The sequence below is a fragment of the Danio rerio genome, chromosome 4 (assembly GCF_052040795.2).
Source record: "Danio rerio strain M-AB ecotype USA chromosome 4, GRCz13ab, whole genome shotgun sequence".
Classification (NCBI taxonomy): domain Eukaryota; kingdom Metazoa; phylum Chordata; class Actinopteri; order Cypriniformes; family Danionidae; genus Danio; species Danio rerio.
This window is the reverse complement of record NC_141024.2, coordinates 5,665,001-5,680,632: the sequence shown is the minus strand read 5'-3', so window position 1 is coordinate 5,680,632 and position 15,632 is coordinate 5,665,001. Positions and strand designations below refer to the sequence as shown.

Genomic DNA, 15,632 nt, shown 5'->3' with positions numbered 1-15,632 from the left:
CTTGGCCAAAAACAGCTCAGATTGTGTTGTTTTTTACCCAGCATTTTTGTTAAATAAAAATCAGCAGTAAAGCATTCTAATGACAATTGTAGAAGATTACCACTCAAGTCCAACTGCAATGAGTGAAATCAAACAACACAATACCTATCCACAAAACCATTTTGATTTATACCGATTTGCATTTATTGTCAATGAAAATAAAATTGCAATAGTTTTATCCAACAATAACTGCTTGCTTCAGGCAAGAGAAGCAGCTGTGAGTAAGAGCTGCTGTTCTCCACAAGTCTCGTCTTGACCACTAAGCTATTTTTGATAAACATGAGGCCTACTTTCTGTGAAAGCGCACAGGTCAGTTGGGAAATAGCCTACATTGAATTACTCTTAAAAACAACTTTTCCTCATCTCATCATTCTATCCTCTAAAGGCTGGAACACACCAATCTGACAGCAAAAAACTAGCACAGACGAAACCCAATTGTGTTGCTGCTTCCATCTGGATCGAAAAGCTGTACATGAACACACCAAACAGACATTAGCCGACTGAAATCTAAAAGTGGTTGTGCGCCAATAGGGAAGAACGTCTCTCTGCACTCTCGGAGGACAACATCAGTTTCCACATTCACAACGAGAATTGGGAACTTCCAACAAAGGTCTAAACAAAGCAGCGTCCAGTACCCTTATCACAATTGTCATGGAAGGATTGGCTCCTGCAAATATTGCTGATAATCTAATAATCCAGTGGTTCTCAAACTTTTTTCACCAAGTACCACCTTAGAAAAAAATTGTCTCTCCAAGTACCACCTTACGACGCTATTTTTTAACCAGTATTAAAAAATAGCGTCGTAGGCCAAATTAAGCAGCTACAGGTGTGCACAGTTTAAAAACGATACAGATTAATTCCTATTATTAAGAATATGTATTATTATCATTCATTTTAAACATTTGAAATAGTCTGAACATTAACTGTGCTTGCAGATTAAAAAAAAAAAGTTTTTGTTAAAATGTGCTTTTAAAAGTTCATTAAAAAATGGCGCTGTTCTTAAAAAGTAAAAAGAAAACTGCTGTACTTAAATCTAAATTATTCATTGTAGCCTATTCATCAAAAGCTGGAGATGTTGCTCGGACCTTATAAATATAGGCTATATGTCACATTCCTACACTTTCAGACAAATCTTGAAATATGTTAAATGTACATATGACAGGGTTCATACAGGCACAGCCTAATGAAAAATCAATTACAGCACCTATTATTTTTTTTCAAGACTGACATGCTATGTATTGAAGACCTGAAAAGTATTCTCAGCAACCCATAAAACATCGCATAGGAATAGATACAAATAAAAAACATTAAAAAATAATATTTATTGATCATATTATTAATAATATAATGAACCTGCAATAAATGGTTGAGAAATCTTTTTTGTACTCAAGTAAAAATACTATTACACAGCTAAAATAACACAAATTTTAGTAAATAATATTAATATTAGGTAAAAGTACAAAGTACTCTTTTAAAAAGTACTAGTTGGTTACTTTTGAAAAAAAAAAATCAGATTTTCATTATGAAATCACTTTTTTACGTGGAAACCTGATTGAATGGTTTAATTGCTTAAATACCAAAGCTACATGTATAGGAAATTGCACTAACAAAGAAAGTATGGTCGATTTTTCCTTTCATGACAATTAATCTTTTTCAATAGCACTGGTAAAACTACCAAATAATCTTTAAGGCCATAGAGACACTTTTTGCCAATTTTTTAAACGATATTTACAAGCTTTGAAAGGTTTAATTGAAGTATATGGTAAAAAGATTTAAATTTAGCCTTTTATTTACATATTTTACACTATTTTTCTTTACAATATGGCAAATTTGTTTCTTAAAAAGCTGTACATCACATGTAGATTTTATTTTACATTTAAGCTAATCTTAAATAGAAACTTTAAAAAAAATACAAGTACACTGTCAGTAAAAAAAAAATAAAACAAATGACTTCATTTTACTTGAGGTATTTAAAATATGACAACACAACATTTATCAAAGCAGTGCTTTAAGAGCCTTATTGTTAATTATGATAAATAAACAATAAGTAACAACGGATTGCTTTGACCTGTAATGCTTTAGGACAGATCAGAATACAGCTAAATGTGTAAATCACACAAATACCTCATCCAGAAACATTTACAGCATAATTAATTTGTCGTAAAGAAAAAAAAGAAAAAAATACACCTTTGCTAAAAGTAAGTTTCACTTCACAACACAGCCAAATAAGAAGACCATTAGCATTGTCATCGATCATGTATCAATCTATTTCTTAGTACTTGATTACTTTGAATACTTTTGACTAAATTTAGTCAAGGAACAAAGATAAATAATGTCTACTTTAATAGTGGAAAGATCGCGATTGTATTCAATCTGAGCACACAGGCGATCCTGAGAGGACTTGCAGTTCATTTGAAAAAAAAAAAAAAAGCCTATTTAAGAGCTCGCATATCTGTTTTAGCGATTTGCGCACATGAATGCGCTCTCGTGTTAAAATAAAGCACTCGCCACATTTGTAGAAATGAGTTATTGCGCAATACCTTCATTCCCGCGCCGCCATTCAGAATGTATTTGGAGGAGTGACAGGTCAAAGGCGAGTCGACTCGCTGTCGGAGAGCGAAACGTGTTTGTAGATCATCAAAAAGGCAGGAAATATGTCCGCGGTTTAATTACTCCGCTAGACATCTCGATAGTGAAAACATCCGAGAAGCATTATTCCAACAAAACATTTGTTTTTAAGTTGTTTTTTCTGTCTCTGCAACACAGAAAGCATTCGTCCCGCCCTTACGTTTCACGCAACTAGACAAGGTCGACTATGATTGGCTACTTTTTATGTCAGTCAAATCACGCTTCAGAATCAATTCTTAAACTTCGGAAACTGATTTATAGCAGCTTATGACACAATGCACTAAAATAAACACTCTAAGCACAGCGCTGTGATCGTACACTTCACAAAACAGCCAATGCTGATCACATCGATGTTATATTAGGCATTAAAGGATTAAAAGTGTTAATTGTTTCTTTCATTATTCAGCGGTTCCTCCGCGTACCACTAGGAGGAAGCCCGCGTACCACTAGTGGTACGCGTACCACAGTTTGAGAACCACTGTAATAATCCATATCATCTGCAAATATTTGAGAAATGTAACAAAATTACAGTCAGCCTTTTTGTCACTTCACTTGGTGGCCATCTTTGAAAGGACTCTCAGGCGTTCTGTTTGAATGTGAAAACATCAAACTTTCAAATATTGCTTGCCAAGCTTATGGTTAAAGTTCATATTAGGAACCACCAATGAATTTAAACAACAACTGCCTCTTTAGTTTCATTTCTTACTGTTCGAAGCTTACAAAATCTGCATAAGATCACGTCTGGTCCGATCCCCTCCACCGAAGAATCCTCAGTCTATAGTGATCGATGATTGGCTCCTGTACTTCATTTGTCATATTGACCATTACACTTGTCCCCGTTTAGAACTATACGAGTGACATGTCTTGTGTATTCTATAGTCCCCACTGGCTTGCTTGGTTGGGACTTGTGGAGCTGAGCATCGATGGATTTACTCCACAGTGTTTGGATTTTGATCAGTAAAATTTAAACCACACTGAACTGAGCTAAACTGATCTTCAACCCTGAAAACTGGACAGTTTCAATTTACTAGAACTTCTAGAGGTTAAGTTACTTTGACGCAATCTACATAGTAAAGGCGCTATATAAATTAATTAAATTCATTGCTGAATAACTAGTCAAAGTGCTCTCTCTGGTGGTCAACACTGATTCAACATGCTGAATCGGGCCAATGAGCTTCAACGTGGACCAACAAGGCCGACGATTGGGTTAGTGTGTCCCAGCCTTAAAACTTACTTAGGGGCCGATTAGACTGCGCATTAACAGTATATTCCACAAAACTTGAGGCGCAACACACTGCCTTTTTTGTTGACAAAAGAAAAAATAAAAGCATGGTGCGCTTTTTACGTCACTAGGCAACGACTGAATCAGCTGGGTACTGTGCGAGTGTTGCTGTGGATATTAATATAATTTTCATCTACCTTGTATTTTCAGATGAGACGTTAAACAGTGGTCCTGACTCTCTGTGGTTGTTAAAAATCCCATGGCACTTATCGTAAAGAGCTGGGGTGTAACCCTGGTGACCTGGCCCTCAATCGGCTCTTACAATCAAGGCCTCCCAATTATCCCCAACCACCGAATTGGCTACATCACTGTCTCTTCACTCCACCAATAGCTGGTGTGAGGTGAGCACACTGGCGCTGTTCTCCTGTGGCTGCCGTCGCATCATCCAGGTGGATGCTGCACACTGGTGGTGGTGTGGAGAGACCCCCCCTCATGACTGTGAAGCGCTTTGGGTATATGGCCATACACAATAAATGCGCTATATATTATCACATTCCATTACATATAATTTTAATATTTAATATTATTTTGATATTCATGATTTGTAAAGTTATACAGCACCGGATAACTCAAAACAGCAACCACAAATCTCTCCTCCATCTTAAAAAGTCTTCATTGTTGTCTTAACAAAACAAACTCTGCAGGCACCTCAACGGAAGCCCCGCCTCCGCTTTCGTTTGATTGGAGAATGAAAAATATGTGAGTGATGTAGCCTGTTTTTTCTGCACAGAGTTGAACTGCGAGCGCAAGATGTGCAGGGGCAAAAATGCGAGGTGCAGCAGGCGGTTAAAACGCGAGGCACGGAGGGCGCATAGGCAGCCTGCAAAACGCTCGCAGCCGTTGGTAAACAATTCAAAAAAGGCACCTCGAAACGCAATAAGCGCATTTGATGTGATCGGCCCCTTAGACTGGACTATTATTAAAATGTTAACAATACTAAACTACGTGATGTATACTTATTCAATGTCATGTCAGCAATAAAGGCTATTTTCAAGGCAAAACAGATTTCATTAATAAATATACAATAAAAAAACAATAAACAAATGAATCCATAAATTAGATAAATTAATACATGATAAAAATAAAGCTTTTCACTTTGCTGAATATCTCAAGAAAGTTCATTTCATAAAAAGCCTTTTGCGGTCATTATAAGCAGGACAGTCCAGTAGTTTTACAGAAATTTTGCAGAACACACATAGAATGCGGCCTTCACCTTTAGTCAAAAAACCACGAGATATTCTTGTATGTCCAGTATGTCATTAAATTATACTAACAATAATAATATAGTACCAGTCTTTGTGTAACTCCCCGAAAGATTCCTCCATTGGTAAAGGTCACATAAAGGGCTTTCCCCGCATTATCTGCACCACATCATAAGCCTTCTTCTAGGTCTAAGCATCCTGGGAACCATAGCTTAAGTGACGTAACATCACAACAGTGCAAGCTATGCACAAACTCGTGCCAACATCGCCCCACTGGAGCGTGAACGTGTCGATTAGCATCCTGTTTCCCTTCAAATCCAGTCATGCGAATTTTCACCGAGGTCATAAAAATCCTTAGCTAAACTACAGGCCATTTGCACCTTCGTGATGTGATGACATGGATTAGAGATCCCACTGTGTGACATGGCTCTGCCCTCCCCTTCCTCTCGCCACTTTATACAAGCAACAGCGGCGTGATGTAACGCTTTTACAGAGGAACAGCCAGCATGACTGTTTTTTTCTCTCTTAGAAACAGGGCAGATAAAAAGTCACAGCGCATTGAAAACATGTCTGTGCTGAAAGAACTTCTGGGACATCGCCAACCCCGCTTCAGATCATCCAAACCCAGTCGCTCTCTACAGAAAATGACCAGAGTTTAACTGTCAAGAATACAGCCTATGATACTAACAAACATGGTAGACAATCTTGAGTTTCATCAATGCAAACGATGATATGATGATCAGATATTTCTGTTTTTGGAACTCATTTTTTTCTGATGTTTACATTGTTGAAATTATGGATGCAATGATTATAGATTTTGGTTGTACGATTAAAGTCTGAAGAATGATCAGGATTTCACAATTACTATGCATTCATTCATTTCAAAACACTACTAGTGTAGAAAACTCATATCAAAACCCCTTATATGTCATTTAGTGCTGCTCAGTCACCAAATAATACAGCACAAAAAGAAATAATAAAATCAAACAAGTCCCTTTCTCTTTGGTCTGAGTTTCTGGCATTTAAACAAGTAATAATTTCACACTGAAAATAAACGACAGAACAATGAATGAATAAATAAGTAAATAAAAATAAGAATACACTGTAAAAAAAAGGAAGTACCTTAGACTCACAGTAAATGACTGGCTAATAATTGCATTCCTTTCACAGTAAAATACGATATGTAAATTTACAGCAAATTACCGTGCAGTAGTTCACAGTAATCTGTTGTGATTTTGTTACATTAAATTGTTGTGAAATTACAGCCATACAGTGTAACTTCACAATAGATAGTAAAGTCCATTACTGTGTTTTCATTGTATAATCTTGTAGAATTATGTATATTGTACTTTAGTGAACAGAACCTGCATATGTTGCGAGTAACAGGTAATACAGTTGTAAATAATATTCTGTTTGTGGCACAGAGTGATCATGAACAAGCGCTTAGCAGTCAAAATGAAACCCAAAGTGTGCACTTCATTTAAATGATCATATCGCATTTTTGAGTTATGATTACGGCAAGCATTTGAAATGTTTTTTACTATAGTGAACCCACAGTTGTGCATGAAAATAAATGTTTACAATGTCAGTATAACTACTATAGCCTATATTTTGTTGAATATAATCTGATAATGGCAAATGTCTGATTTTACCAGTGACTAAATTTGTCTAATATGACAGATAGCAAGCATATATCTCAAACATAATAATTCAACATCAGAATTATTATAAGTAGAATAGAATTATTTATAAAAACCAGCAGACCTATAATATTATTATCGAGGTTGTGCCATATGTTTGTTTTTACCATACCTTTATTTTACATCTACAGAATCGTGAGAAAATCGTGATCTTTATTTTAAGCAAAAAAAAAATCACGATTCTCATTTTAGCCAGAATCTAGCAGCTCTAGAAGCAGGCTTTCCTCAGTTATTCATTCTGCCATTTACCCTGACTTTGACATGATTCTGGGTGTTTAACAGTGCTTGGTTTAATAAATCAAAAACTTTTGCTCCAGTTTATTATGTTTTTAGTTAAGCACAAAGTTATGTTAATTACAAATGTTAGATGTTCATGTTAACCTTATCAAACTAAATAAAGGCGCAGTGCACCCAAAACTAAAAATTTGCTATGGCAATTCTGTCATTTGTTTCAGAATGATTTTCTATCAAGTTATTTTTGAAGATGTAACCAAATTGTTTTAGAGCTGCAATAACATTACGTTATTTCTAAATATCAAAAAATACTATATATACACTATAAAAATGCTAGCATAAAAGTTTATTTGTACTAATGTCTATGTTGAGTGGAATAAAAAGAGTTTGAATTCCAACAACTAACATGTAAAAGATATAGCTCTTTTTACAGTAATCATGCAACCTGCCTTAATTTCACAATAAAATTATGAATACAACACCTTTACTGTGAATTTTAATGTAATTTAATTTTCTAATGTAATTTACTGTAAAAATATTACAATAACGTTGTGAAAATCTGGACATTTTTTACAGTGTACATTTAAAAATAGTAAATTTGTCTTATGTAAATCTAAGCTACATATTAGCTGAGTATTTCCGTTTTAAAGAGAACAAATGTAGCTAAAGGCTGCTGAAAGGAACTTTTGATCAACTATATTACAAAACTGTTTGGCATTTTCATGTTATATATTTTTTTCTCTTTGAAGTAGAAATGTATATATTCCATACATAGTATGAAGCTGATCAGTCAGTTCTTGTCAAGTGACTAGCGGTGTGCTCACGCCATTATTTCAACTAGGTTTGCCTGGAAAGTTGCGTGCCTCCATTGGAAATTTGCGAAACAAACTTGCGTGCGCAAAAGAAGCAGTATGTGATCAGCCCTTAGTTATTAGCCTCAGCCATAGCAAATCCAGTGTGTGTGTGTGTGTGTGTGTGTGTTATCCTCTGTGTACAAGCCTAGAATTTTAAACTAGCGCACAGTTGGCATAACTTTGTTTAGTTGCAGCAGTATTGTTCAGTGCAGAAATGTGTTGTTAAGCCTTCATGATTAATTAACTGTGACTAATTAAAGTGCGGGTAATAGTGAAATTGGTTAATTGCTGCATGACTAGTTTGAATACAATGAAGAAATATCTCTGTTCCACTTATAGCTAGAAAATCTGACAGAGTGGAGACGTCATGTGCTCTACCACAGTAAAGGAGAAGACTTATAACAGCAGTTAAGCACAAATGTTTTTTAGCAAAATATTTAATAGCAGTTTGCTGGTAATATCCACCAATTGTGGTGCAGTCAGACCTGTGTTTTCAACTGGTTCAATCTGAATTTTTTAACGTATGAAGGCCTCTACTGCACAGTTCAGTATGCTTAACCACAATATAAGGCTGCAGGATATTTAAAAAATCTAACATTTCGATATTTTGCTTTGCTGCGATATGAATATAATTCACCAGTTGATTTGAATAATTTTGTTCGGAAATATTTTATTAATTTACATCAACTGGGATGATCAAATCTTTTCTATGCAGTGCATTTGCATAAAATATAATAAATTACAGCCATATATGAATGCAACAGAGCAAAAATAGAAGTTGAATGTTTTATGGCTTTTCTAGGGAGCCTAACAGTATTCAAGGACAGAAATTGAACAATAAGATGTAAAATGAGATGGTCATCACTGTATGAATCATTAATATATATATATATATATATATATATATATATATATATATATATATATATATATATATATATATATATATATATATATATATATATATATATATATATATATATATATTACACCAATTGCGATATCCATGCTTAAACGATTTATTGTTCAGCCCTACCACAATATTGCAAGCAAGTTTAATTGTTTTTATTTATTTATATCATGAAGGCTATACAGTGCTGTTGTACATTTAATTATTCAATTAATTTACCTGAAAACTATTACACAATCCATAAAGCACTATTTATCTGTATGTGCTAATGATTCGTTTATTATATTTTACGCAGATGTACTCTCATCCCAATTGAATTTTTTCAAAGTGGTGAAACTGCATTTAGGCACCAAACTTTATTGCGGTAAATGATATTATTGTGATTTTAAGACCATTTTGCCACTATAACAGCATCATACACTCTTCCAAAGAAACAAATTAATCTTTTATCCTCAGGAATATTTCAATTATGGTCATTTTAACAATTTAATTATTAGGCATTGGAAACATATATGTACTAAACAATAGGTAAAAATACTAGAAAAAAGTAACAGAACAATTTCCATTCGTCAGACACCCACATGAAAATATACTATAGTAATTTATAGTAAATACTATATTGTTTTCTTAACCATACTGCCACCTTCAATAAAAATAGATGATTTTAGCTGCGTAATCAGCTAAAATGTGTCTGGAATTGTTTTTATGTATGGGTGATTCATACTACACCGACAAAAATGATTGAGGACATGTCCACTTGTTGTACATTAAGTCAATATATTGATATTGTGACAGGCCTAATTGCATTCAAATCGCAATAGATATTGCAGAACATAAAATATTGAAATGTCAATTTTTTTGTGCAGCCCTATAGACAAACATCACTGCAACACTCCACTGATCAGGGGTCTCATTTATAAAGGTAACGAATGCACAAAATAGATTGTAACTTGCGTATGTCACTTCATACACAAAGCTATGGTCTACAAAACACAATCTTGAGAGTAGAATGTCCACAGCTGTAAGTAAACTCAATGTAAACATATTTAACTTAAACGTCGAATTAATTTGACCACTTTAAAACCATAACGAGCAATAATCATTTATGAATAAATGAAACTAGACTCTGCCGTACATTCACTTTTAGGTTTCTATGCAAAGATTTATAAATGAAAACCCTCAAGCCTCGCCAAATACATGAATGAACATGGAAAACATCCCCAGAAGAAGATTGGGATTGTGAGAAAGACGGTTCTCTCATCTAATAAACACCAATTCCAAACGTAATATCTAGAGGAAGATGATAAAAGTGCTAGGACTTAACCTTGAAAATAAAATCACTATCTTCTATGTCAAACCCCAATTCTGCTATTGCCAATTACAGTCATGTTGTGGTTCACTCTGCGTCAAAACCTTGGCAAATAACAATAAAGTGGATTTCCATATCAAGATGTTTCAGCCTTGAACTGTACACCTTCTTCTGTTTGAGATAAGATAACGAAGATATTCTTTTCCTTACAGGAGATTTATTGAGAATACAGTCTGTGTTAAGTCTTTCCAAGGAATGGTCAAGTCAGATAAGAGTCAAAGAGACGGCGCGAGGAGTGAAGCAGCAAATTCCCCTAATTACCTAATCTATGCGTGGACACACAAAGCTTACAATGGAGAGAGAGAGAGGGAGAGAGAGGTGTCACAGCCTTGGCAGGGTGTTATGCAAACTGACACATAATTGAAAAGTGGAACAGACTGACATTTGTGAAGTTATTATATTGAGACTTTAATCAAAACCAAGCAAAATACTCCAAAATATTAACTACAAGCCTTCCAGTATTGCTGATTTCCAAACAAACACCAAAAAAATTCCATAATCAAATAATAAATGAAAATAAAAGCTAGATATTTATGTGTTTGCATGCTCATTGCCTCATAAACTGAGAGGGAAATTATGAATGATATTAATTTAATGAAGCCTAAATCATAAACAGTGCGATTGCAATTTACTGTTGATCCTAATCTATATAATAAATCATTTAGTGCACAAAAGAATTAAAATTAGATTTATGTTTTTGAAGGAAGTGTCATACGCTCACAGAGTATTCATGTATTAGATTATTAAATATATATAATAAAAGCAGTAATACTGTGAAATATACACTGAAGGATCGTGATACAGCTGGACTAAGCTGCTGAAAGTTCAGCTTGGAATAACAGGATAAACTATTTTGAATACACAAGCCTACTCAAACAGAAAAGTTGACATTAGATTTCACAATGTTGATGTTTTTATATTGTATTTGTGGTTAAATAAATTCTGCCTTGGAGACCACAAGAGATAAAAACATAAACATTGAAGCCTCCAAATGTTTGGTAGTCTTCAGGAAGCCTATTTTGATATACAAACATGCCACTTCAGCACACTTTAACAATAAAGAACAGCTCATTGCAGCTGTCATTAATATTAATAACATCAATATGCGAAAATCTGATTTAGTACAAAAAAAGCACACACACATTGCCACAAAATATACTTAAAAAAAGCTGCTCGAGTTTTAGTACGAACATAAACTATATCCAAAACATGACATAACGTTTGCGTATTCTGATTTGACATTTAATAATCAAATTTACCACGAAAACAAAGCGTTTCCTTCTCAATTAAGATGTTTAGTGAGGGAAAGTCGCTTTTATATTCGCACATTCCTTCATTTTTAAAAAGGGATATTTTGACATGGTCACAATGATGTTGTTTACAACGCTCGGTCTGAAATAGCTTGTAATAATGACTTCAAAAAACAACATTAGCACTACTTAATAGACTGTAAATAATGTTGTATTTGGATAGTCAATGGCTGCTAATATGATTTCGCTATTTAGTATATGCAAAAACACTTTTATGAAATTATATTAATAAGCAGAAAGTCAGAATATGAGGGAATAAAACCAACTTTACCTCAATGATGTTAGGGAACAGTATGTTTTGTCGAATATAAACGCATACAGCGCCACGACACGCGCATTGCGGGTCTTTTAACCGTTATTAACAGCCGCTCACGAGCTTAAACCCATTGCGATCAGATCAAAAACTCGGTGGAACTGTTCGGTATATCTACCATCGATCATCCGGTGTTAAACAGACGTGAATTTACAGCTGTTATGGTACTACTAAAGCTCCCATAGGCCAGAATCATAGCCGCACAATGACACACAGCAGCGGATGAAGGTACAAAACGAGACGCAAATATTTCACGGATATTAACGAGTCGGTTCACGTTACCTTCTTCATTCTCGGTCCCTCGGCCACGGTGCCGTCACAGTTGACAAAAGCCTCGCCGCCGTTCTGTTGCGGGTCCGTCCGCTTCATCGCGGACGCCTGCGGCATCTTCATGGGGCTCGGTGCGACGGTCACCGGGCTCGGATCCACCGCCGCGGCCGCTGCCATGGATGTTGACGAAGAGTTTATTTCAGTCTTCTTCTCCTCTGCCTTGGGTGTCAGCGGAGATATCGCAGGGGGAGAGTCTTTACCGGCCACGTCTTTTAATTCGACCTCGGCCATTTTCGTTGCCACAGCTTGGACTGACATCGCTGCGATCCGCACGGTGCTTTTTTCCAATACAGAGAAGCGACACACACACACACGAACGGATACGCTGTGGAATGACGCGCTGCGCGAAGCAACATGGGACATGTAGTTCCGTGTGCTAAGGTGGCTGCTAGAAAGGATACAGCTGCGGCTGGAAGTTAACGAGAATTATTAATTAAATTATCTATAAATTGTATTTTATTAACGTCTACCCCTACAACAACCATCACAGAAATGTATAAACTGTAATAATAAAGAGTGTTATTCATATTATTTATTAAAATACCCATCAAATTGTACTTTATAAACGTTTTCCACAACCCCACAGTAATGTCAAAATATGAATTATTGTTGTACAGGGCCACTAATATTATGCTATACTAATGTATCCGCAGCTGTATCCCTTCTAGACTTTACCGTTTACTAATGCTTCATTAAGGCATCCTGTTGTTTATAACAGTAAGCAGCAGTAAAATAAAAGCATCATAATACCAGATGACCTTCATATGTAACAAGTAATTTATTACATCCCATTTTGTTGATTATATTACCATAAACATATATTAAATGCAAATATTGTATTAGATATATATAACTTATAGTGAACATAAACATAATGAACAAAATCAAAACAAGTTATTTGTAAAAAATAAAATAAACACATACATTCCTAACCTTTACTTATTAACATACAAATAACATTTAAAAAAATATTTGACTCTTATAATGTTTGTTATTTAGGTTAAACCAAGTGAACAAAATATTTATCATTTAAAATTACAATTGAACAGTAATTTGAGACAGTATTGTTGATATTTAATGTCATCAAATTATTCTAGTTCTAAATATGCCAGAAACATTTATATTGTTTACACAAGCTGTTTTCTTTACTAAATAAAAGTATAGAGGGTGCCTTCTGTAATGTCTTCAAGAAAATGTATGATAACCAACAAACATAAAACTGCATAAATATGCTAAAAGGCTTATTAAAAATGTCTTATTCTCTAATACATTATGCATGAATATTCTATATCAATTTCAAACTGTATTTTTGCTGCTTGTTCAAATGACTTATTTAAAATAAGCTGAAACAACACAACTCATGAGATGTCTTTGGGACAACTTAATTGATTTATGTTCAATTCACTTCGTTACCTTTTTCTATTTGTGCTGGTACAACATGAATGAATGATGTGATTTTTTTTACTGTATGCTATTCCAACTCCAGTATTTATTAAAGCCTTTGTACAAACATAAGATTGGGCTGTTTTTTTTCTCCCTGTTTTCACTTTGCCCTAATAAAAAGCAAGCTGAGAGGGTGTTTTTTTTTTTTGGCCTAACTCTCCAGATGTATCTCACTTCCCTTTCAAAATGCTACCTCCTGTGACCTGTCTTCCCCTGAAAATTGTGATGTTTGTGTATTTCATATATTTCACTATATGAAAGTGTATGTGACAAATAAAGGCCTGATTTGACTGGTGTATTCCTACCATTTATAACCTTACGCAGGAGTGCAGCACTACCATCCAGTGGTTAATACTGGAAACAGTTCAACACTTTGAAAAATAAAACAACAATGCCGGTCCTTTATTATTATGAAAAACAAAGACAAAAGTGGAAGCTCGTTCCGTTTCAAGTTTCACTGCAGACACAATACAAAACATCAACAAAAACATTCTCCTCAATTATGTAATTTGCCATTCAACATCAGAATCACCCTTCGCTATATTGATAAATGAATCATCCAGATATGGAATTTAATTTAGAGCAAGAAACAGGCTGTAAAATAATTCTGACTCACGTGGTTTCATAGCTGCACATTACTGCAAGTGTAACCGGGCTTCATTCTTTCAGGAAAAAAATTAAAAGTTGAAGAAAATCTATCAGTAACTGCTTTAAAATGCAACCTGGCCATCATGAATCTAGCAGTGTCCACAAAGAGCTTACATTCATGTATAACTACATTGCTTACCTAATATGAAGAGCAAAATACAAAAATCCTGTGGAACAAAAGGTCCACTGGGCACTTTTTTCAAGTCATAAACATCTCAGCATTGAAGATTAAAACATTTCCTTCGGCTAAAATGACTTCCTGTACTCCACCTGTATTTGCATTCGAAGTTGTAAGTGATATGACGGTACGATGCATCTCAAAAGACATGCAACATCACAACAGTGTAAAGGTAAAAAAAAAAGTCTTTATCACATCCCAGTGTTTGTGCAGTGATTTTGTTTTCTTTGTGGCAAATACTGATGTGTCGCATCTCAGTCACCGAAGATCCACAGTATATTCACACCTGAAAGGCCTAGATTTACTCTCCTGTCGCACAAAAACATAAAAGAGGGTGAATATATTCAATAACCAAAGAGTCATTCAAGCGATAACATTTCTGGTAATCATACATGGACAGAATCTATTCATTAAAATGTACATTATTTCATGTTATATAGTAATATCTAATGGGCGTCACGGTGGCTCAGTGGTTAGCACTGTCGCCTCACAAACAGAAGGTTGCTGGTTTGAGTCCCGGCTAGGCCAGTTGGCATTTCTGTGTAGAATTTGCATGTTCTCCCAGTGTTGGTGTGGGTTTCTTTCGGGTGCTCCGGTTCCGCTATAGAGGAATTGAATAAACTAAATTGGCCGTAGTGTATATGCATGAATGTAAGGAAGTGTGTGGATGTTTTCCAGGGCTGTGTTGCAGCTGCAAGGGTATCTGCTGTGTAAAACATATGCTGGATAAGTTGGCGGTTCATTCCACTGTGGTTACCCTAAATATATAAGGGACTACTTTTAAAGTGAAATGAATAGTAATATTTAATTATTGCTGTCAAAAATACCAATATATTGATTAAAAAAAATGGGTGCAGAAATATTTAAAATCATATAATCTTGTTTTTGGTTAGTATCGATACTCTTCTCACCAGCAGAGTTGAATAATGCATAAAAATATTAAGATTGTAACACTTGTTTTAATCAGAAAATTGCCTTTAGTACTTCTTTAGGACTGCTGACATATAAACAAGCAATTCAAATGATGGACTTAAAGCCTATGCGATGGCCTCATTGTGGTTTTATCTAAACAAAACCTTTTTAGTTTTGATAGTTTTATTAAATTTAATTGTCTTGAATTGTTTTTAATTGTATAAATAATCATGTTCCAATTATGTTTTCAGATCTAGTCAGTAGGCATCAAACCTCACAG

At 34.8% G+C, this 15,632-nt stretch overlaps 2 protein-coding genes and 1 long non-coding RNA gene across 5 annotated transcripts in view; all 3 read right to left on the bottom strand.

Moving 5' to 3' along the window:
- Nucleotides 1–12,462, bottom strand: part of ahcyl2b (adenosylhomocysteinase like 2b) — a 68,785-nt gene extending 56,323 nt beyond the window's left edge. The window contains exon 1 of one of the 2 annotated variants that reach the window (XR_015481881.2): nt 12,124–12,462. Coding sequence is in view for 1 of the 2 variants with exons in the window: in NM_201340.1 (NP_958497.1) it covers nt 12,124–12,429 (306 nt within the window). In the remaining variant the exon portion in view is untranslated. 2 annotated transcript variants of the gene reach the window in all.
- Nucleotides 584–8,009, bottom strand: LOC148679900 (uncharacterized). Its single transcript, XR_015942190.1, has 2 exons — nt 3,147–8,009; nt 584–726 (listed from the first exon to the last, which is right to left on the bottom strand). It is a non-coding gene; the product is annotated as an uncharacterized LOC148679900 (long non-coding RNA).
- A 1,523-nt stretch (nt 12,463–13,985) lies between the features above and the next one.
- Nucleotides 13,986–15,632, bottom strand: part of tmem209 (transmembrane protein 209) — a 15,340-nt gene continuing 13,693 nt past the window's right edge. Inside the window, 1 exon segment of one of the 2 annotated variants that reach the window (NM_001270973.2) lies at nt 13,986–14,749. In NM_001270973.2, coding sequence (NP_001257902.1) covers nt 14,695–14,749 — 55 coding nt within the window. In that variant the 3' untranslated portion in view covers nt 13,986–14,694. 2 annotated transcript variants of the gene reach the window in all.